The following is a 21349-nucleotide window of genomic DNA, read 5'->3' on the forward strand; positions in this document are numbered from 1 at the left end:
TGGCAGGAAATGCTCTCGACTCCAGGTCCAAGAGCTGGTTCTGCCACTTCAGACAAGTATGGGAGGGCCCCTCAGGGGCTTCCTTTGTAAAATGGGGACAATGGTCCTTATCCGGAGGCAACCTTGGGCAAGAGCCTGGATCCCGCGAGGGATGCGCAGGTGTGAGTGAGTGTCACCCAGCAGGACACGGAATGGCCCTTCTTGCCCGGGACACTGCTCATCTCACCCTCAGAGCCCACAGCCAGGGGAGTTCACCTTGACCTGGGCACAGTGCCCGTGTGTCAAGGGAGCCAAGAGGGGCCCGGAGAGCACTTGCTGGGCAAGAAAAGACCTAGAGGAAGCTAAGGGACAACAGCAGCGGAGGAAGAGGTGAGATCAAAGGAGCACTTAAGGGCGGGGACTGACGGACCTTTGCACCCTCATAGTAGGTCAGCTGTCAGTCCAAGTTTTCAGAAGACAGTTTTTTTCTCAGAGACCCTGCCTGGACACGGCCCCTCAAGGACACTCAGGCTCGGGGGTCCCATCCCCGGACCCACTGACAAGAGTCAGTCCTCCGGATTGGCTGGACGATGCTCCCCCTTCCACACCCCGGCCAGACCCCGACACCGGCCCCCGAATCAGTGCCGGGCCCACGGGTGAAGGCGACTCTGGATCAACCTCAAAAAGGGAGTGGTTCCTTCCACCTCGCCAGTTCAGACAACAAATCAAGCTCTGACAGGAGGAGGCAAACGAGAGAAAGGCCAGCTCCTTTCCCCCCTCGCTCTTGGCCTTCCCCTCAGGCTCCTTGAGAAAGGCCAGCTCCTTTCCCCCTCGCTCTTGGCCTTCCCCTCAGGCTCCCTGAGGATGCACTTTCCCAGTAACTGCTGGGCTCTGGGTTCTTGCTCTTCCAGAGCCTGTCAGCCTTGCCGGAGAAGAGTGGAGCCACCAGCTCCTCTCTCCCAGCCTCGACGCAGCAGAGCGAAGCCGTGTCCTAGGGCTTCTGGGTCCCTGATGGACCCACGGAGACAAAAGGAGGGGGTCAGGCCTCTCTCTGCAGGAGGTGGCGTCTTTGAGGCTGCCACCTTCACCCTGCTTTTGACAGGCGCTGGGGAAAAGACAAAAAGCGGGGAAATTCAACCCCAGCCCATGCCGGCCAAAGCTGCTTATCACCGGTGGCGCGGCAGCGGCCCTGGGAGGAGGGTGTCCCTGGAGTGGGGATGGGCAGCCTGCAGTCTCTGAGTTCCACGTCCAGGGGGCCACCTCCAGGGGAGGAGGACGGTGTCTGGGACAAGAGCCTCCCCTCCGACACCGGCTTTAGCCTGGGCTGTGCCAGGTCAGCGGGCAGACTTCCTTTACCTGTTTTCTCTACATTCATGGTGCCACCAGCTTCTTGGGCCTCCCGGCCCCGCCTGGGGGCCGGCGCCTGCCTCTTCTGGAGTTTCTCTTCTTTCGCCCCCTGACTCTTGCTCTCGCACCCCTTGTCCCGCAGGGCCTGCTGCCAAGACACAACCAGAGTCCTCACGTGAAGGGGGAGGGGGACTGTGGCGGGGAGGGGACCCCCCTCGAGCCTGAGGACGGTGCGCCACCAGACCCGGCCAGCCCATCCCTCACGCTGTGGGTGGAGACAACGAGGCCCGGAGTCTGGAAGAAAACATGCCCAGATCTCACAGCAAGAGGGGGGCAGTGCGTTCTCCTGGCCCCCATCAGCAGCCAGCCCTCTGTACCAGCAAACAAGTTTCCTGGGCACTTAGAAGCCCTCAGGTGAAGCTCACGCAGCTGACCTGTGAGCCCCGAGTCACCACTGCAGTGGTCTGATCGCTGCAGGTGCACTGCCCCAACGTTCACAGGCTTGTCCAGCCCCACCAGGCACACGGCAGTCTCAGGGCAATGCCTGCCGCCCCCCACCATGATGTCAGCTGCCCTCACCTTCAAACGGCACCAGCCTGGGACTGCCTAGGAGGGGGCACCCGGGTCCATATGAGCAGGGAAAGGCCGTGGCCCACCCCCCAACATGGCTATCCGGGACCGCAGGACCCTGTCTCTAGGTCAAGGAGGAACCAAGGCAAAGAAGGCTGAGGTAGAACAGACCAGTGAACTGGTGGGGAGACGGAGGGGAGAGGCAGAAAGAGTCTTTCACGCAGAGAAAACCACCTGCGACTCACACAGAAAGACGTCCAAGGCAAGCAGCAGAACCACACGTAAAGTGCGATTCCATTTAAGGATAATGGAAATAAAAGAGGCCTCCAAAAAAAAAAATCTGGGGAAACATACACTGGTTTCCTCTGAGAGGTCGGATGATGGTGCAGGGGCTAAGAGGAGAAATATGCAGCATTTAAACTTTGGGGGAAATCAAAACAAACTTCACCGAGAGCGAGTGGGAAGAAAGGAAAGCCTTTACATTTCATTTTGAATCTTTTTGGCATTTGCATTTTTAACCTTGTAAGCATCTATGGTGTACTGCTTTGTTATCTCTGGTAACAGAAGTTATCTGGCAAGGCAGATTACAGACACTTTTGTGCGTGTCTTTGTGCCCACCTTATTCAAAACAAAAAGACAAACGCTACGTTTAAAAAATGTTCAGAGCCTGGGGTCGGAAAGGCCTGGGTGTGGAGCCTGGCTCAGGTGAGCGGTGTGACTGTGGGCAAGTTACTTACCTTCCCTGGAGTTTCATTTCCTCATTCTTAAAACAGCAACTCTACTTTCTGCTTGAGAAGGGAGGGTGGTGAGCAGTCTCTCGTATTTAGGCAAATTCCCGCGACTTAATTTTGTCCCCACCCTGTGACCAACTGCCACACCAGCACGAGCAGCCTTGTCACTGGTGGCGGCAACGGGGGCAGCTGGAAGTTTCCATTTGCCGCCCAGAGCAAAGGTTACACTATTTCTGGCCTGTTGGCCAAGCCACAGGATGGGCAGGCAGGCTCCCAGGGGGTTGGGAATTTCTGCAGCCTCCGAAGGGAGCGACTCAGGTTGTAACTGCTTGAGAAGCTGGCAGGGGACCCACTGGGTCCCCTCACTCTGTCTGGGTCCCTACTTGGGCCCCACATCCGCCACCCACCTTGAAGCCCCTATAAACAGAATGAAGCTTCAACGGCCCAGGACACAGCTGTGGAAACTGGTTGCTGGTGGGAGCTTCTTAGATCCTCAGCAGACCTGCTGACCCCAGGACTCAGCGGCAACCACAACCCAACACCCCATAATCAAAATCCAGGAACAGAGCCTCCGCCCAACTCAAGGCTGCTGGTTTCTGACCACCTCCCGATTTAATTACCAATGGCTCAAGTCATAAAAAATGGTTTCTTTAACATAAGAACAGTTTCTTTAACTGTCCCCGAAACATGCTTTTCTCGCAGACCTTATAGATAAAAGAAGGACCATTCGGTTACATTTTCAGATGAACCACATAAGAAGGGCTGACAAAAACCCAGAAGCCCAAGATTGTCCCTGAAGCGACAAACAAGGGGTCCACGTTCAGACCCGGCTTGGGGCCACACGACGGAGGACAAACACAAAGGGCACGTATTTCCCACAGCCCCTCCTGCCCTCCATCTGCATGTGTCCCTTCAAGGTGGCCCCCTCATGCACAATCTTTCTTACGGGGAGGGGCCTTGGCAACATCCCCAGATAGCTCTGGTCCTTCATCCTCGGCCACTATGTCAATGTTTGCGCATACATTTGTGATCATTTGATTACTCCTGGCCTCTCTGCTAGACTGCTGGGTCTATTTCTCTTCTTTGCTGTGTGCTGGCACCTAACACAGAGTAGGCACTTCATAAATATCTGTTAACAAATGCATCCATTTAAAAATTACAGAGCCTGTGCTATCCTGAAATTGCTCAAGCTATAGCTGCACGAATGCATAGGTATTTGTTTAAGGATCTCTTTGCAAACAGAAACAATACAGAGGATCAGTTAGATAAACCCTGAAGTAGAATATCATGCAGCAGTTTAAAAGAACGAGGTAGTTCTCTATATACTGACAGGCATGAAGAAATAACCAAGACTTACTGTTGAGGGAAAGAGCTAGTCACAGAACAGAAGGTAAAAATAAAGAATAAAAATTGTGTAAATCCAATGAAGTGGTTGTACAGGAAAGATAAATAAACACCAAACTCTTAATAGTGGATTTCTCAAAGATACAGGATGACAGGAGACATTCAATTTCTAGATATTATATTCCTGCCACGTGTGAATTCTTTACACCATGTGTTATAAAGCTCATCATGTTCAGATCCCAACTTGCTGTGTGACCACTAGCAAGTTACTTGACCTCTCTGAGCCTCCCTTACTTCATCCATAAAACTCACATAAAACAGTAACCGTGTCTTGGACTGATGTGAGACATACAATACATGCCACAAAGCCTGGTACAAAGTCAGTGTTCGATGAGGAGCAGCTATTATTATTGCTATCATGATGTATTAATTCTACAACCAAATACTACACATATATACGTAAAGTTTGTCTTTTGAAAGTCACATGATAACTGACTTGCAGTGATAACTGCAAGAGAAAAGAACCCAAGTTTTGGCAAAGTCCTCTGTCTAGCTTTAGGTTCTCACTTTAAACGAGGAAATGTAAATAAGTATTGCCCCATGGACTCATATGCCCCAGTGGGAATAAACAGCTCCCCTAAAAACCTGCCCATCTTCCCAATAGCTCCTCACTGAAGGCCCCACAGTTCCCACTTTAACACTTCAGCCAGGGCGTGGCTGAGAAGCTGCTGTCATCTCCTGTGAGATCTCCCCCAAGCTAACCTAATAAGCACGTTACCCCATTCAGGCAGGCTCAGGGTGGATGTGCCATGAGGAGCTTGGCAAGAGGCAGAAGGCAGGCCCCCAGCTCTCCCTCCCTGCTTCCCTCCCTGGAGAAGGAAGCTGCTGGAGCTCAGAGGGCCACGGCACATTGGCCCAGCTCAAGCCCTGGCATTTCTGACCGCCCCAGGGCTCACCTGCAGGGTCAGGTAGAGCCTGTGAGGGCTCCCGGGGCTCGCCCAGTCCACGCTGAGGGCTCGGCACTGAGCCAGGGCCGGGCGAGCTGCACTTCGGGTGCTGGAGTCCTCGTCGCCGCCAGCCGGGCTGTCTCTTCCACGCCCTGTCCCAGGACAGAGGAGACAGGTGAGATGCTTGACGCTGGCTGGAGACTGCTGGCCGGGGACCACTGGCTAGGGCCGCGGCTGAGCTCCCCTTTCACACACTCCAGGCAGCCCAGGTGCTGCCAGGAGGGACTCACACGCCCTCACACGCCTGCCCTACACAGAGGGAAGGCCTGGCACTCGGCGGGGGCTGCGCTCCTTCCTAACCACAAGCCGCCCTGGGATCCTCTGCAGGAAGTCGCCCAAGACCCCGCGGGAGGCGGCGGGCTCCCCTCCCTCCACGGTGGCGTTAGGGCTGGCACCTGCCCACGAACACCCTCTACAGACAGGAGCAGAAGGAAGCTGATGCCACCCTGGCTGCGCTAATCTTCACAGGAGGTGCACCCTGGGGCCGCGGCCTCATTACCGAGGCTGCCTCTAGGTGGCAATTTCTCCCCTGCCTTCATAAAGACCATCCCCACGCTGGGTGGTGTGGTCCCTGCAGCCTCCAAAAACACACTCAGGACCAGTTAAGGCACATCCTCTCGAGCCTCTGACACACCGCCTCCCTCACTGGGTGCGGGGAGAGGGCTGCAGCAGCGACACCCCATTCACCCCTCCCTTGACCCACCTCCAGAGCCTGTGGGACCAGACGGGGCGGGAGAGGGGATTCGCCTCACAGGGCAAGCCGCAGAGCTCCCACCCTGGGGGGCAATCTCATCCTGAATGCCAGCACTGGGCCAAGTGCTTTCCAGGCCTTATTGCCCTTCTTGATCCTCAGTTTCCTTCTCAACACAATGGGCATAAGGAACCAAGCTCAGTCCTGTGATGAGGATTAAACGGGGCGACACATGTAAAGTGCTCACACAGAAGGTAGCCAGCAATGCAGGCCATCAGCTCCTCACAACAACGCTGAGAGGTAGGAACTGGAGACCCAGAAGGGTTAATAATGTGCCCAGGGTCACACAGAGCCAGTATTCCAGTCCCATGTGCTACCCCACCCTCTGCTTGCCTACCCTTCTCAAGGCAGCAATAAGAGGCGGGTGGGGGTAGAGAGGCCCAGGGACATCCACACTGGCTGAGGCTCTACCCAGTGGCAGGCACCACGCTTAGCATTTCACACACACGATTTCACTGGACCTTTGTCTTAAATTTTAAAAGTAGATAAAAGTCTGTATGGTCATATAATCCTCATAATACTAATTTAAGAGACCAATACACACACACATAAGACTAGAAGGAACTATATAAAATGTTTAGTGACGGGCTTATAGGTGATTCTTATTTTCCTTCTTATACTTTTCTGTGTTTTTGTTCTGTTTTTTAGTTTTCCAAGAGAACATGTTTTTGTTTTTTTTCAATTCTTGCTTCCTTCCTTTCTTTTTTTTTATTTTAACCAGAAAAGCAATACTGTTCATTCATCTTTAATCCTTTGGACAACCTTGTTGGGTAGAGACCATCTTCAGCCCCTTCCAGACAACTGGGGCTACCTGATCCAAAAGCCCAAGCTTTCCCCAGCAGCCTCCAGGGTCACCCCCAGCCTCACTGTCCCCTGCAGAGAGACTTCAGAGGGCAGCACTCTGGCTGCCACCTATGGCACAAGTGTGATGAGAGAGAGGGAACTGGAGTTTGCTATGTGCCCTCTCTGGGCCTCAGTTTTCCCTTCTGTACATAGAGGGGGGCTTGGACCCGATGTCCTGGAGGGACTCTGCCAGCTCAGACAGGCTGGCAATCTACAGCCCTCTCCCCATAGGTCAGGGGCAGTCAGACAGCAAACCCCTGAAGGCATCTTTCTGAAGATGCCCCCGTCCCCACATTTACAGGACAACCTACCCAAGCCAAGGCTGGCAGATAGTCATGGGGCAGCTCCCCGGTCCTGACGATCTAGCTCCCACCGGGAATCAGAGGAGCTGCCCACTTCTTGACGCTGGAGGCACCAGGGGACATGACCCAGAAAGGAGAGCTGCTGTTGACAGCTCCCCCAGGGGCACAGCGGGGGCCCAGACTCGGGGACTCCCTCACTGCCCACCTGCTGTCGGGGCCACCTTGGATGGCACCTAAAAGGAGCGCATGGCACCCACTCCCTGCCAGGCCACGCTCCGGAGCAGCCTCCGTCCACTCCTCGCCATCCGCGGGCGAGCCCTGGCGGAATCAAGTGTCAGATCCGCGCAGGGCACCGGGCAGCAGTTCACCTACCTTGTTTACCGGCCGCGGGCAGAAACCGGAGCGAGACCACGAGCGCTCCGCCGCCAAGGACAGGCGGATCGCAGAGCCACAGCCACCTGGCCGGGCCAGGGAGCGCGTGGCTATCCGCGGCGTTCTCCCCCTGCGCTACAGACTGCGTTAACGTTTAACTCGGCGTCCCCGGCGTCTCTTTACAGACAGGCGCGGGGCAGGAGCGCCCAGCGAAATTGACGCCCTGACTCCACGCCCGGTTCGCGGGCTGCCGATACCCTGTAATTACCTGACAGCTCTGACTGAGCCTAGGAACTTGCCAGAAACCCCGATCTCATCGCTGGTATCTGGAGGAAGGAAAGGAAATAAAGAGGCATTTTAAAAATGCGGACTCACCAGTTCTCAACCTCCCCGGGCCGGTGTGTGGGAAAGGGCGGGCGGCCGGGCTGGCTGGGGCGGGGCGAGCCATCCCTGGCTCGGGCTCCCCGGCCCGGCCCACTCGCCACAGGCCGCGCAGCGAGGGCGTGGCTCCCAGGTTCCACGTCCTGCGAGACGGGACCATGGCCCGGCGGGGCTCAGCGGCCTCCTCCGGGCGTCGGGCAGCCTGCGGAGAGAGCAAGAAAGCGAGATTGAAGCCCGCTAGCCGGAACCCTCCGCCCCCATCCCAAGCTGATGGGAGCCCACCATCTGGAAGGGTCCGCTGAACTGGGTCACCTGTAAACCAGAGCCCCAACTCGAATGTCCCCCAAGGAGCCCCTGGGCTCACGGGCTGAAACAGAGCCTATCACCATTTCAGGGTACTAGTTAAGGAGAAGGGAGGCTCAGAAGTGGGCAGGGAGCCCATCAGGTGTTTCTGCAGCGCAATGTGGAGACCCCGCACCTCAGCCCCTCCACTCGGAGCCTGGCAGCATAAAGACAGGTCACAGCCCCAGTCAACAGCGTCTCCATGAATCTATTCAGAAGGGGCCCTGACTGTGGCTGTGACATCAGGCTTACATATAGCAAATTCTCTGAAAATCAGCTCATTCTTGTATTCAACTAGCCTTCACACTGTACCTACAACTGGCAGACACCGAGCTAGGATTTGAAATACAAAGATTCATTCATTCCTCACTTAATAATTATTTACCCAGTACCTGCTGTGTGCCAGGTACCTGCCAGGGGTCCTCTTTGATCAGGAGAGACATGGCCTCAAAGCTCCCTGTCAGGAGGGAGGTAAACACTTCAACAAACCTCCACAATCAAAACAGGATGCAGGGAGGCACCAGGTGGTATGGAGAATGGGGGTGGGTATGGGGAACACTGGTCTGGGTAGAAAGCCCCACGGGGCCCTTATGAACAGAGCAAAGGAACAGAACAGACTTCTTTTACTGCACAAGTCTTTAGTGAGTACCTATTGTGTGCAAAGCAGCTCTGAGGGCATTTAAGGTGACACGAAGCTGTGGTCCCAGACTCAGACAACAAGTAATGCCATTTACAGAAGAAGCCAAGTCAGCTCAGAGGGGCAATGTGGAGTTTGCTTTTGGTTTTAAAATGGAGTTGGAGGCACCCAAGGACTTTCTAATGGCACCACCTGGGCTGTAGGCCACTTTCCCTAACCCTCACTGCACTGACCACTCTCTACCAGGCAGTAAAGATATCTGTTTGAACAGTGACCATCTATGGCTTCCCAGGGTGGGTCCCACAGCACCCAGCCTAGAGCGAAGCTACATCCACACCAAACACCTGGTGATGGCTTTTGGGTGAAGGCCCGGAAATGAATGCACACAAAAGCTCCAACTTAAGCTTGGAAGAGAGCAGGGCTGGAGATGGAGACACAGAACCGGGAGGCTGATGGGGGTCACTGTGGCACAGGTGAGAATGCAATCACCAAAGGTGGTGCAAGATGAGAGGCAACCAAGAAGGATGGAGCTCACTCCCAGTGGGAAGAAAAGCTGGAGAAGGAAGGTCAGAGGTGGCAGGAGCACCAGGCAGGTGCAGAGTCCTCAGAGGTGACCGGAGAGTAAGTGGGAAGGAGAGGATGATCAGTTCCCAGGGAACCATGCCACGGAGAGGTCAAACTGGAAGAAAGGTCAGTGGAGCAGGGCAGAGGGCAGATGTGGGAAGGCCCAAGGGGGATGGGGGCTAGAAGAAGCTGCCATTTCCTTCACTTTGGAGAAGCTGGCTAGGATGGGAAGGAGAGGATGTGGTATTTAGCATAGGAGAGATTTGCACATGCTGGGTCGACACAGGGACAGGAATGACTGAAGCATCGAGAGGCAAGAGAAGAGTGCAAGCATGGGTGGCCTGAACATCTGGTGACCGACGTTCGCCGGGCTGAGCCCTGGAAGAATGCCAGGCTCTTGACTAGGGCATCATGGTCGCTGCCTTCCTTAGAGACAACTTGGAGGAGGAAGGAGGCTCCTGGGTGCAGTCTCCCTGGGAGGGGGCAGGACTGCCGGCCAAAGGGCGGGTTGGAGGCCAATCCAATATGTGGGCAGCTCTGCTGAGGAAATGGGAGATGGAGCAGTGTGGAATGGAAGGAACCAGGAGGAACCAGATGTCCCCTTCTCCAGGCTGCTTGGCACGGAGCTGGGCGCACAAGCAACCCGGAGGCTCAGCTGCCCAAGGGATGAGGAGGGAGTGAGACAGGCTCCACCTGCATGCCAAGCCGCTGGGAAGGTGAGATGGCGGAGGACACTGAAGGTCGATGTCACAGTTGAGGGAGAAGACTTTTAAAGGGCATCAGCTAAGTCTGAGGGGGTCAGGGACAGAAGGAGACAATATTTCGTTGGTTTCAGGAAGGGAAGCTGGGAGGCAGTCAGGAAGATATCAGGAAGAAAGAGGAAGGGTGTGTGCAAGATCCTGAAAAGGAAAAAGCAGCTGAATTTAGCAGCCTGAGGGGTGTGAAGGTCAAAAGTATCAAGGACTTTCAAACAGCCCAAGGCTGGAGACTCAAAAACCTAGGTCATGGGGCGAGGTGATGGGGGCATACAAGTAGAGTGGTTATGACCGAAAGCTGCTTCAGAACCCGGCTGTGCCACTTACTAGATGGGTGACCCTGGGAGAATTACTTTGTCTCTGTGCCTCAGTATCTCCATCTGTGAAATGGGGAGAACTCCACCTTATAGGGTTGGTGTAAAGTTTAGACAATACATATATACAATGTTCAGAACAATACTGGCATATACAAAGAATACCCAAATTTTATTTTTTCAGTGACCTCTATCCAGTGGTGGGTGGATGCAGAGGGCTGGCTGCAGGAGAGCCAGCACCTGCCTCTCTGGGTTTAGGCCAGGGTGGTAGAGCTACAGCCCCCTTGCCTCAGACCAGGGATATTGCAATGACTGGGGGACACATTTGACAACTGCCCAGAGACTGCTGCCCAGGAGGCTTGGTCTCCCTGGGAGAGCGGGCGGAATGTCAAGGAGGTTGAACAGGGGCTAGACCTCCCCTCCGCACAGTCACACGTCCTGGGTTTTGCAGGTCAACCCAGATTTCAAAATCTCTGCTCCCTGGTGTCCATAAGGACAGCAGAACTCATGACCCTGTGTCCCTAAAATCCAGTCACTGCAAATACAGGGCCCCATTCTGAGACTGCATTCCTTGCAAATGACTCTCTGGCCAAGGAGAGGGTTACTTCTATCAAGGGCATGGGGAACAGCCTGGGCCAGCGTACCGTGCTCACTCAGCCTCAGGCAGACAGAAAGCCAGAGAAGATGAAAGGCCAGGGGTGGCCACGACCCCAAACCTTGAGACAGATGTGTGTATTGGGGGTGTTGGGGTGTCGGAGGTGCAAATGGTACCAATTTATATGCAGCTTCCTCTTTAAAATCTGCCAGGACCAGGCCCTTCACTGCGCCAGAGTTCTGCTCTAACTCACAACAGGGGGTTGAAGGAGGTGGCTTCTGGCTCGCCCTTCCTGCTGGGCCCGCTCCCAGCACCCCCGGCCGCCCCCGGCCCCCCCCTCCGCCAACCGCCCCAGGCTACCGCTGTCAAAGGCTCAATTTCGCCCACTGCCCAGGACGGCACCGGCCCAGGCCCTCCTTCCTAACCTGGGGCTGGCCCACCCCATCCCGGCCCTACGAAGGGGAAAGTGAACTGCCCAGGGGACCTACGGGGTGGCAGGGCCCGAAACTGCAGCTTTCAGGGGAGCCCTGCGGATGCAGGGACCTCTGCCAGGGGAGGGGGCGGCGCTGACGGGCACGCGGTTCCCCGGCAGTGTCCGGTTCTCCCGGGCCATTGAAATCGGAAAGGAGGTCCCGAGGCTGCTTGGATTCCAGGGGACATGCCGCCCCCATGCCCTGCTCGGCTCAGACTGGACGGCGCAGGGGGGTGGGGGGCGGGATAGCGCAGGGCCGGGTCTCCGGGGCCCGGCTCTCCCTGCGCCCCCCCAACGGGGCCGCGCAGGGGGATCCAGGACGCGGCACCCCGAACGAAAGGCCGGGCGGAACCCGAGCGCCCAGCCCGTCCTCAGCCCGCCCGAGCCCCGGACTCACCGGCCTGGTGGAGGCAGGATCCCTGCGTCGCCGCAGCGCCCGGGGCTCGGCCCGGCCCTCCAGCGGGAGGCAGCTCCACGCCGCCGCCGCCGCCGCCGCCGCCGCCGCCGCCGCCTCCTCGGCCCGCCCCGCTCCCGCCCCTCTCTGGCCCCTCCCGCACACTTTCCACAGGAAATGATTAACTCCGGGCCGCGGCGCGTTCCCATGGCAACCGGCTCAGACCCAGGTGGGGGGTGGTGGCGCGCGCGCACACGCGCAAACTCACACTCGCACGTGGGGCCGCCCACTCTGCTCAGACCTTCCCGTTGAGTGTCCCCACGCCCCACAGACGCCCGTGCACACGTGCGCTCTCACCCCTGGCGCCCACGAACCTTCTACGTGCTCATATACATCCACGGTATACGTGGCTCTCACGTATGTTTGCACACATGCTCTAGTGAGTCCACATGAACACATTCACAGTTCTCACACACATCCCCGCACTTTTGCACTTAAACTTACACTTTCGTTCTCACCCCCTCAAAGCCTAGTACTACAAAACTTTCGCACACAGTAGTTACTACTCACAGGCATACTTACAAGTGCTCCCTGGCTACCCTTCGCACACTCTGACAGCCTCTGGTACGCGTCTTCTTGACCTTCAGCGTGCACACTACACACACTTACACAATCTAGCTAGTACGTGTGCACACTTGCACATTCTCGCGCACTTTCCACGTGCACTCACATTCCTGTACGGTGCTCAGACTTAACCCCGTGCTTTCCCACAAATGCACATACGCCTGAATACACAATCCACTTGCACACGCTCACACACGTTCTCACACGCTCTCTGACTCTTTGTCACACTACAGCCTGTACATGCTTTAAAACCCCAGTACACGCTTCCACACACGCTCTAGTTAGTGCACACAGGCATGCACCGCCACACATTAGCACACGGGTTTTCACACACATTTCTCACTAGCTCTATTAGGAATACACAGGCCAGGTTCCCTGCCCAGCCAGGACACCACCTGCTGCCCCCTGCTCCTCAGCCACCTTATTCCCCTCTCGTACCCCCTCAATAGATAAACGTCTCGCAGAGCAGGGAAGCTGTTTGGGATTTTTTAAGGTAAAATATTCCTTTGCATTCCAGTGAAAACACGTTCAGAATGCAGCCGCTCCTGAGCAGGCAGAAGCTCCTGGTGTAGCCGCAGATGGCCCTCCTCATAGGATGCCCCAGAAGAAGTCTGGGGAGGCCAGGCAGCGGGCCGGCCAAGGAGAACCAGCTGACCCGGAGGAGCCACTCTGTTCTTTGTCTCCCAAACAGAGGCGGCATTTCACTCCAGTGTCAGCAGCAGTATTCCCCCTCCAGGGTGTGGAAGGAGGAGAGAGAAAAGAAACTCAGAAGCCAGCCCAGTGCAGGCTGACGGTCCCGCAGACAATCCCGGGAGGGGGGCGCTCTGCCTCTTCCTGTTTAACAGGGGACGATGGCCCGATGGCCTGGGAGGAGTGAGGAGGGGACTGGAGGGGGGCGTGCGGCTCCAGGTGGTTCTGTCTCTTGCTGCTGAGCAGGCGCTGGGCTGGCCGTCAAGAATCTCAACCAGAGACAGAGCCAAGGTTCTGGGCCTCAGATTGCTCTGGACACCAGACCAGGACACTCACAATCCCCCTACTGCAAGTGGGTTCGTGTGTGTTTTATTTTCTCACTGAGACGTCCCAGTGCAGGCCCAATAGAGGATGCCTGTCACGCTTCTGGAATGGTTCCCTGGAGAGAGAGATTTCTAGCTAAGAACCCCAGATAATCCTCCCAATGGGAGAGCAGGCCATAATTTGAGAGGTACCTTCTCTGAATCCCCCTGCCTGCCCTCCAGACAGCACTGGTCAGGGGGACCGCAAGGTTGGATGAGGGCAAATTTTCTCTAGATTTCTGACCAAGTATCTCCCTTTGTTACAGACCTAGCACTTGATTGAGGAGGGCAGTGGGGTAGGGGTGTCTGTCTTTAAAGTCCTGATATAGAACCGGAGGCCATGTCTTAGTTGTGGTCTGTTCGTTGACATTAACTGCAGGTTCCTTCCAACAAAGCCAAAGCCAGATTTTTAAATTAATAATAACATTTATTGTTCTTTTTCTCTGATTACCAAAGTAATAGATGTTCATTGTAACCATAATCCCACCCACTAGAGATAAATGCTGCCAACATTTTAGTACAGTTTTTTTTCCTCTATGCACATAATAGTGACCATTTATCCACAGCTATCACTGTGCCAGGCACTGCACTGAGCTCTTTAAAAACAAGATCTCATGTAACCCCGAACACCCTGTGAGGTGGGTATCGTCATATCCTTCATTTTCAGGAGGGAAAACCGAGCCTCCTGAAGTTCATTCACAAACTCAGTGTGTGGTAGCGCTGAGATATGAACCCAACAGGTGTGTGTGTATATATACATATACACAAACATATAGCACTACTATATGTATATAGGTGCCGGAGTTTAAGTTCAAAGCACCTTGGGACTTCCCTGGTGGCGCAGTGGTTAAGAATACACCCCCCAATGCAGGGGACACGGGTTCAATCCCTGGTTCAGGAAGATCCCACATGCCGCAGAGCAACTAAGCCCGTGCGCAACTACTGAGCCTGCGTGCTACAACTACTAAAACCGGCGCGCCTAGAGCCCTTGCTCTGCAACAAGAGAAGCCACCACAGTGAGAAGCCTGTGCACCGCAATGAAGAGTAGCCCCCGCTCACCACAACTAGAGAAAGCCTGCGCTTAGCAACGAAGACCCGATGCAGCCAAAAATAAACAAATTAAATAAATAAATTTTGTTTTTAAAGTTCAAAGCACCAGTGAAGGAAAAAGAAAATTGAGACCTGTGAGGAAGCATTTTCCGAATTCCAGCAAAACGCTGCCTTGAAATGCAAAACCGATTTGCTTCTTGATTGTTGGAATTTAAGATTGCGCAATGTCAGGAACTACATACCAATGACTCCAAGGTCATTTCTGTCCCAGAAACTTCACTGATGGTTTGTTACGGAGGCTGCCAATTCTCCCTGGCCGTATGGAAAGTGAAGGATTTGCCAGAAACTCAGCCACCGCAACACGGAGGTCCTGAACTCATGAGTGAGGACTCTTGAGTTCAAGAGTGGACTCAGCCTTTGGCCTTGACCTTGACCTCCTGCCTACCTCCTGGCAGAGGCGTAAGGGTCCCACAATAAGGGTCCCTCCTGTGGGAGGGCCATAAGAATGCAGTAGCCAGAACACTGCAGACCCATATGCACATCTCCCTCATCCCTCGAGGTGGGGCGTGAGGGGCAACACCATTGTTGTTCAAAGGGCTTGAAACCCCTTAACTCTCAGGCATCCATCTGAGAGGTAGCCAAAGGCCTGAGGGTTCTTCTGCACAGAGGGCAGCAAGGAGGGGGCAATAACAAGCCAGATTGTGTTTAATCTGATTCTCGTAGCACCCCCGAGGAGTAAAGCACACCTAAGATTTACATGATTTTCCAGTTTAAATGACTTGAGATTCGATCACCTCCAGGCCTTTGCAATGCTATTCTCCCTGCCCAGAAGGCCTCTCTCCTCACCCCACTCCCACCTGCCTCTACCCACCTTCACCTGGCCGGCTCCTGCTGTCCTTCGAGTCCTTCAAGCTTACAGGTCACCTTCCTTGACCCTCCCAGACACCACAGTCCCCTGACCTCTCACCCCACTGCAGAACCTCCCACACTGGATTGTAAAGGCCTCTCCTGTCTACAACATCGTCCGTCTCCTTGAGGGCAGGGTCCTTTCCTGGCTTGATCACAGGTAAAGCCTCTGCTACAGATTCAGCTCCTACAGGCACTAGGTGCCTGGCATCACATCAGTTTTCTCTGAATAAATAACCAGATCACTTAGAATTTAGAGGGAGAGAACAGGTTGCATTAAGCATGTCCAAACAGACTTTCTTCCCATGTAAGTTAACGATAAGTCCTATCAAAAGCAAGTAAGTGAAAGGATCCTTAAGGAATTATTTCAATGTGGTCAGTAAGGAGCACCCTGCAGCTGTGAATAGGGTATCTGTGCACAATCCTGGGTGCAGCTTCTGGAAGTCAGAGAATACCTCCTGGAGCTGAGTCACATAGTGAGTAATCCTGACTCAATTAGCCACTGTTTTGAAGCCACATTTTCCGGTAGCCCTGAAACCAGCCCCGTCATGGACAGCACAGAGAGAGCTGGGAAGCTCCCGGAGGGACGGGCGGGGCTCTGCACCCAGCCCTGCAAGCATGCCTCATACTCCTCACCAGCAGCAGGACACGGGCCCTCAACCTCTGAGCATATCGGGGGGCTGGCCCTTGGCTCACACCTGCCAGCTCTGAGGAAGCCACGCTCCTCAGTGGACGTGAAGGGGTTGGGTCTTGGCACTGTTAATCCTGTCTCTCTCCTCTGCTACAGACTCAGCTCCTACGGGCACTCCGTACCCAATAGCTATTTGAACAAGTGGTACCTTTCTCTCCCTTCTCCATTTCCTGCTCCTTCTGTGCCCTCCCTGTCCAAGGGTGCCTTCCTTCTAAAAGCTGTATTAATTGGGGAAACAGTTCTCCCATTTCCAAAACGAGGCAACCCCCCGCCTCAATAAAACCACCTTGCTCTAAAATCTCTAGACAGTGACTGCCTCTCTGCATTTGGCAGGGAGATTGGACTTCAGCAGCAATTCCCGGCTCTTAGGTGAGGGGCACCTGAAACCTCTTGATGACGAACTTGGCAGAGAGACCCTGCCCGCAGCATTCCAGGGTTGAAAGCAAACGGGGATTTGTTTCCGTTATCATTTCCCATCGTCTAAACAATGAGAGGAATGCAAACATCGAGAGATATGTAATTAAGCATCAGGTAATAAAAAGATTTAAGAAGGATGGCTATGAGAGATGAGCCGTGACGCCACTGCCCTCCCTCTGAGTCAGCCCTTCCCTGGGATCGTCCAGAAGCCTGGGCTCCCTCTCCCAAAGCTCCCTCCCTGGCTTCTCTTCTTGCTTCTAAATCATTCTCTCTCCTTGTTCTAAGCCAAGACATGCATTATTAACATCATTTCCACTTTTTTTCCAACTTCCCCATTCTTTTTTCCCCCCTGCTGCAAATTCTAGGTAGCTGAGGGTTTTTTTAACTTTAATTTTTATTTTCCCTGCACAAGGGTAGGAGAAATCAAGAGAGGAAAAAGCACCCCCCTCTCCGCCAAATCCCACCACCCTTAACTTATCCTCATTGGCTCAGATGTTCTTCCTGGTACTTGACTTTGAACAGACATTATTTCTGTATTAAGGGGAGACTGTATAGAGCAGTGGTTAAAAGTGGGTTTGGGGTCAGATGATCGTGGGTTTGAACCTTGGCTCTGACACTTCCTCCATGCCTCAGTTTCCTCCTGTGACAACGGGGGTAGCAATAGTGCCTGACTCACTGGGCTGTCTTGAGAAGTAAATAAGAGCAAACATGTGATACCCAGAGCCTGGCGCACCAGCTGCGGTTATAGTGGAAGACAGACCATGGATACAATTTTCTACTCTGCCTTTTTCTCACTTTAAATCACAGGCCAAGCATTTTCCAAGTTACTTTTTCCTACTGGGGCCTGCTCTTTTCTGAACTACAGGTTCCAGACTGAGGATGAGGCCCAGGTCCCGTCCGACCTTGGGGTCACATTGTGTGGGGCACAGCCAGCGCTCCGTAAAAATGACGGAAAAGAATAAACATTTTAAATGGCTGCGTGATATTCCTCCGAACAGCTCTGCCCCGACTGAACTGGCCGTTCCACGGAATCAGACATGTGAGGAGCTCCCATTTTTTCACATTTATAAATAGCATTGCTGCAACATCTCCCCACATGCAGCCTGTTCATTCCCTGGGGAGAGGGTAGGAGATGGGGGGGGAGAGTGGGGTTGTTAATTGCATAAAAATCTGAATAGTCTGCGCATTTTTTTTTTTAACACTTTCTAAACATGTTGCCAGATTGCCATCAGAAGGGCTGTACCAAATTTACACTTTACACTGTCACTGGCGGCATTTTGGACGAGAACTACTTTTCGTACTAATTTACAGTTTTTCTCTCGGATCTGGAATTCTCGCCCAGGCTGGTTCCCTTGTGAGGCATGAGCCATATAAAAAGTCTGAGTGATGGCTGTCAGGGAGGGAAGTGCCTGATTCCTTTGCTGGGTTTCTGTCTGCTGGGCTGGGCCAGGCCGAGAGCACTGAGTCAGCGCACCCCCTCCCTGCCTGCCCTTCGCACCCCCAGACACTTTCCCAGGTGGGTTCTGGAACATCCCACAACCCTGGAAGATTCTGCTCAGGAGGCCACCAGCATTACTAAGGTTATCCCTGCTCCGACACCAGCCTGCAACTGCATTCAGGCTTCTGGCAAGAAGTCAATCAACCATTTCTACAAAGAAAATCCCTCAAGAGATGCTGGCATCTGCTATCAGCTTTCCATTCCTGGGGGGCAGGAGTGGGGCGCACAGAGGCAGCAGCCAGGTGAGGGCAGCCGTGTTTTCCCAAGAACTGCAGCCACGGCCCCTGACCACCCTGCCAGCCTCCTGGCACTGCCAGCACATCTCACCCAGGTTCTGGGGCAGCCCCGCGGCCTCTTGCCCAGCCTCTGGGGGTGGCCCTTGTTTGCAAACAGCCATGGGAAGTTTTGACACTGCCGATTAACCAGACTTCCACAGTTCTGGGTTGTTAGTCATCACCACGAGTCTCAACCTTCTGCCCGCCCTGATGACATCACCAGCTTCCAGGTGACAGGGAAGAAGTGACTAGGACCTTGGTAGTTTCAGTGGCATACATCGTCATCTTCACAGGGGAAGGGGAGGACTGCCACCCATCCCAAACAACCAGGATGTGCAGGGCCTGGAACGCCAGGGTGAGAATTTAATTCGATTTAGCTCGCTTCTGCTGAGGGACTGGGCTAAACTCTACGTATAGGATTGCTGTGGATTTCATTTAATCCTCACAACAGTATGTGCGGTGGGTATTATAATTCCTATTTTACAGATGGAAAAACTGGGGTACTATGTTCTAAGAGTGGCTAGGCCCAGGAATGAGTAGGGGGCAGCCAGGGGAAGGCAGCTTGGAGTGCTGGGAAAGGTGGGGACTCCAGGCCAGGAGCTGTGTTCCCAACCACTGCGTGACCAGATTTCTTCCCCTCTCTGGGTCTCACGTCCCTCCCTGGGTAAATGAGGAGGATGGTCTGGTTGACTTTCCAGTACTAAAGCCATGAGGGAGGGAGTGGGCAAGTTGGAAGGGATGACTGTGATTCTGAGGTTCTGCTCCCTGAGGTCCTGGCCGGAGGAAGGGGTAATTCCAGCTGCGAACCTGGGGCTCTGGCCTCCCTGTTTACAGTTGCTTCACAAATGAATGTCAGCAGAAGAAAGGAGATGAGTGGCTGCCAGGGGCTGGGAGGTGGGGAAAATGGGGAGTGACTGCTAATGGGATTTCTTTTGGGGGGTGATGAAATTTCTCAAATTCGATTATGGGGATGGTTGCACAATTCTGCAACTATACTAAAAACCATTGAATTGTACACTTTAAGTGAGTGAATTGTATGGTTTGTTAATTACATTTCAGTAAAGCTGTTTAAGAGAAGAAGGAAGGAAGGGAGGGAGGGAGGGAGGGAGGGCAGAAAAGAAGGTGGGAAGGGGCGGAGGAAGGAGGGAGGGAGACTGTACGGAGGTTGGGCCAGAGCTGCCTTTGAGATTTGCCACCTGGGAGTGGGCCCTCACACCCAGCGCCTCCCCAGTCACCCCTCCTCCAAGTACCCCGCGCCTCCGAAAGGTATGTATGAAGACACCTAAGTGGCAGGTTGACGGCTCCAGATTCCAACCAGAAGTAATGGGAGCCTCTGACCTCCTCGGAGGCGGAAGGAGTCAAGAATCAAAGAGCAGGTGTGGGCCTGGAGGGTTGGGGGATCGGCGGAGGATGGCAAGAAGATGGATGGAGGCCAAAGGAGGGCTCCTGTCAAGGAGGAGACCCTGAGGGTCAGGGCAAGGCGTGGCTCCATCAAGGAAGCCCTGGAAACAGAGAGCCTGGGCTGGCGAGGGCCTCTGTCGGTGCCCTGAAAACATTGTGGCACCCCAGAAAGTGTGCGTAGGAAGCACCTGCGGCTCCTGGGGGCCCCTCAAACTGGTACAGTTGTATTCTGCCTGGCACCAATGTAGTTGCAGGCAGATGCAGCCATCCCAGAGGCAACGTCAACACAGACTTGACCCCGAACCTGGTGCACAGGGGACCCAAAATGAGAGCAGAATTGGCCATTAAGAGTGAAGAGTTCATTCCACTTCTGCTGTTAGGGCAACTTATTGCTGAAACAGGAGACTCCCAGAGGGTCTTAGAGGCTTCCCTGTCTAAATCTCCAAAGGCAGACAACCCAGGAAGCACCTCCTCCCAGACGAACCTCCCCCGTCCACGCAGGCACAACCCCTTAGGCCCACCTTTGGGCAAATGGCAGTGGATGTCCCAGCCATAAGGGAACGAAGGAAATTACATCTTGGAGGCTGCCTCTGCGAGTCCTAGCCCTGGGGTCAAACCCACGTACCTGGCAGCCAAGCTGGTAGAGGCTGAGGGGATATATCCCGAGGCCGAGGGTTCCCGCCTTATTCCCCCAGCCCTGGGGTACACATGCTGCTCTTGGTCCCGCTCTGTGGATGTGACCCCAGGCAGGCTGGCTCCAGAGGCCAGGTCTTGAACCACTGTACCATACAGCCTCTCCAGGGTACAGCCAGTGGGGTCCTTGTCACCCCGTGTCAATCCTCAGCATGCATTCAAGTCTCTTTGCCATCTGCCTGCAGCTGACCTGCCCAGCCCTCTCTCCCACTGCTCCACCCAAGGCACCCTCCTTCTGTTCCCTGAGTTTACCATGTGTCCGTGCTTCCCTGCCCTTGCACATGCTGTTACCTCCATGATGACAGCCCATTCACCTAGTGAGGCCCAGTAGAAATATCATCTCCTCCATGGGACCTTCCTTGTGCCCCCAGGACCATCTGCTCTTCCCTTAGTACACTCGATTGGAGCTTGTAGGGGACTTATCAGTCTCCTCCATTACCCTGGAGCTCCCTGATTCAGGCCCCCGTGCTGTGTGACCTTGGTTTAGGTACTCAACCTCTCTGAGCCTCTGTATCCTCATAAATGTCTGCCCTAATTATAATAGTTATTATTATTCTGGGTAATATTTACTGTGCACTTACTATGTGCCAGGCACTATGTGCTAAGTACTTTTTTTTTTTTTTTTTTTGTAGTACGCGGGCGCGGGCCTCTCACCGTTGTGGTCTCTCCCATTGCGGAGCACAGGCTCCGGACGCGCAGGCTCAACAGCCATGGCTCACTGGCCCAGCCACTCTGCGACATGTGGGATCTTCCCGGACCGGGGCACGAACCCGTGTCCTCTGCATCAGCAGGCAGACTCTCAACCACTGCGCCACCAGGGAAGCCCTGTGCTAAGTACTTTATATGCAAGATCTCATTCAATCCTTATAGCACCTTAGGAGGTGGGTATTATTATTATCCTTTGTTACAGATAGAGATTACTGTTAGAATTACTGCCGTTATCATGATTGCTATTCTTTCTTCTGCCACAAAGCCTAGCATGCAGCAGATACTCAAATCCTGTTTGTTTAAGTCAAGTGTGGATAAAAATAGAAGGGGACTT

General features: G+C 54.2%; 1 protein-coding gene across 5 annotated transcripts in view; it reads right to left on the reverse strand.

The window, feature by feature from the left end:
* Nucleotides 1–21349, reverse strand: part of KIFC3 (kinesin family member C3) — a 62515-nt gene that overhangs the window by 23974 nt on the left and 17192 nt on the right. Inside the window, exons 1-4 of one of the 5 annotated variants that reach the window (XM_032612325.1) lie at nucleotides 11704–11821; nucleotides 7622–7829; nucleotides 4928–5070; nucleotides 1336–1474 (exon numbers count right to left, since the gene is read on the reverse strand). In XM_032612325.1, the coding sequence (XP_032468216.1) occupies nucleotides 1336–1474; nucleotides 4928–5070; nucleotides 7622–7787 (448 nt within the window). In that variant the 5' untranslated portion in view covers nucleotides 7788–7829; nucleotides 11704–11821. Of the gene's footprint in view, nucleotides 1–1335; nucleotides 1475–4927; nucleotides 5071–7621; nucleotides 7830–11703; nucleotides 11822–21349 lie in introns of those variants that run through there. The other 4 variants (XM_032612324.1, XM_032612322.1, XM_032612327.1 and 1 more) reach the window with 4 other exon arrangements.

This window comes from Phocoena sinus, chromosome 19, assembly GCF_008692025.1.
Source record: "Phocoena sinus isolate mPhoSin1 chromosome 19, mPhoSin1.pri, whole genome shotgun sequence".
Classification (NCBI taxonomy): Eukaryota; Metazoa; Chordata; class Mammalia; order Artiodactyla; family Phocoenidae; genus Phocoena; species Phocoena sinus.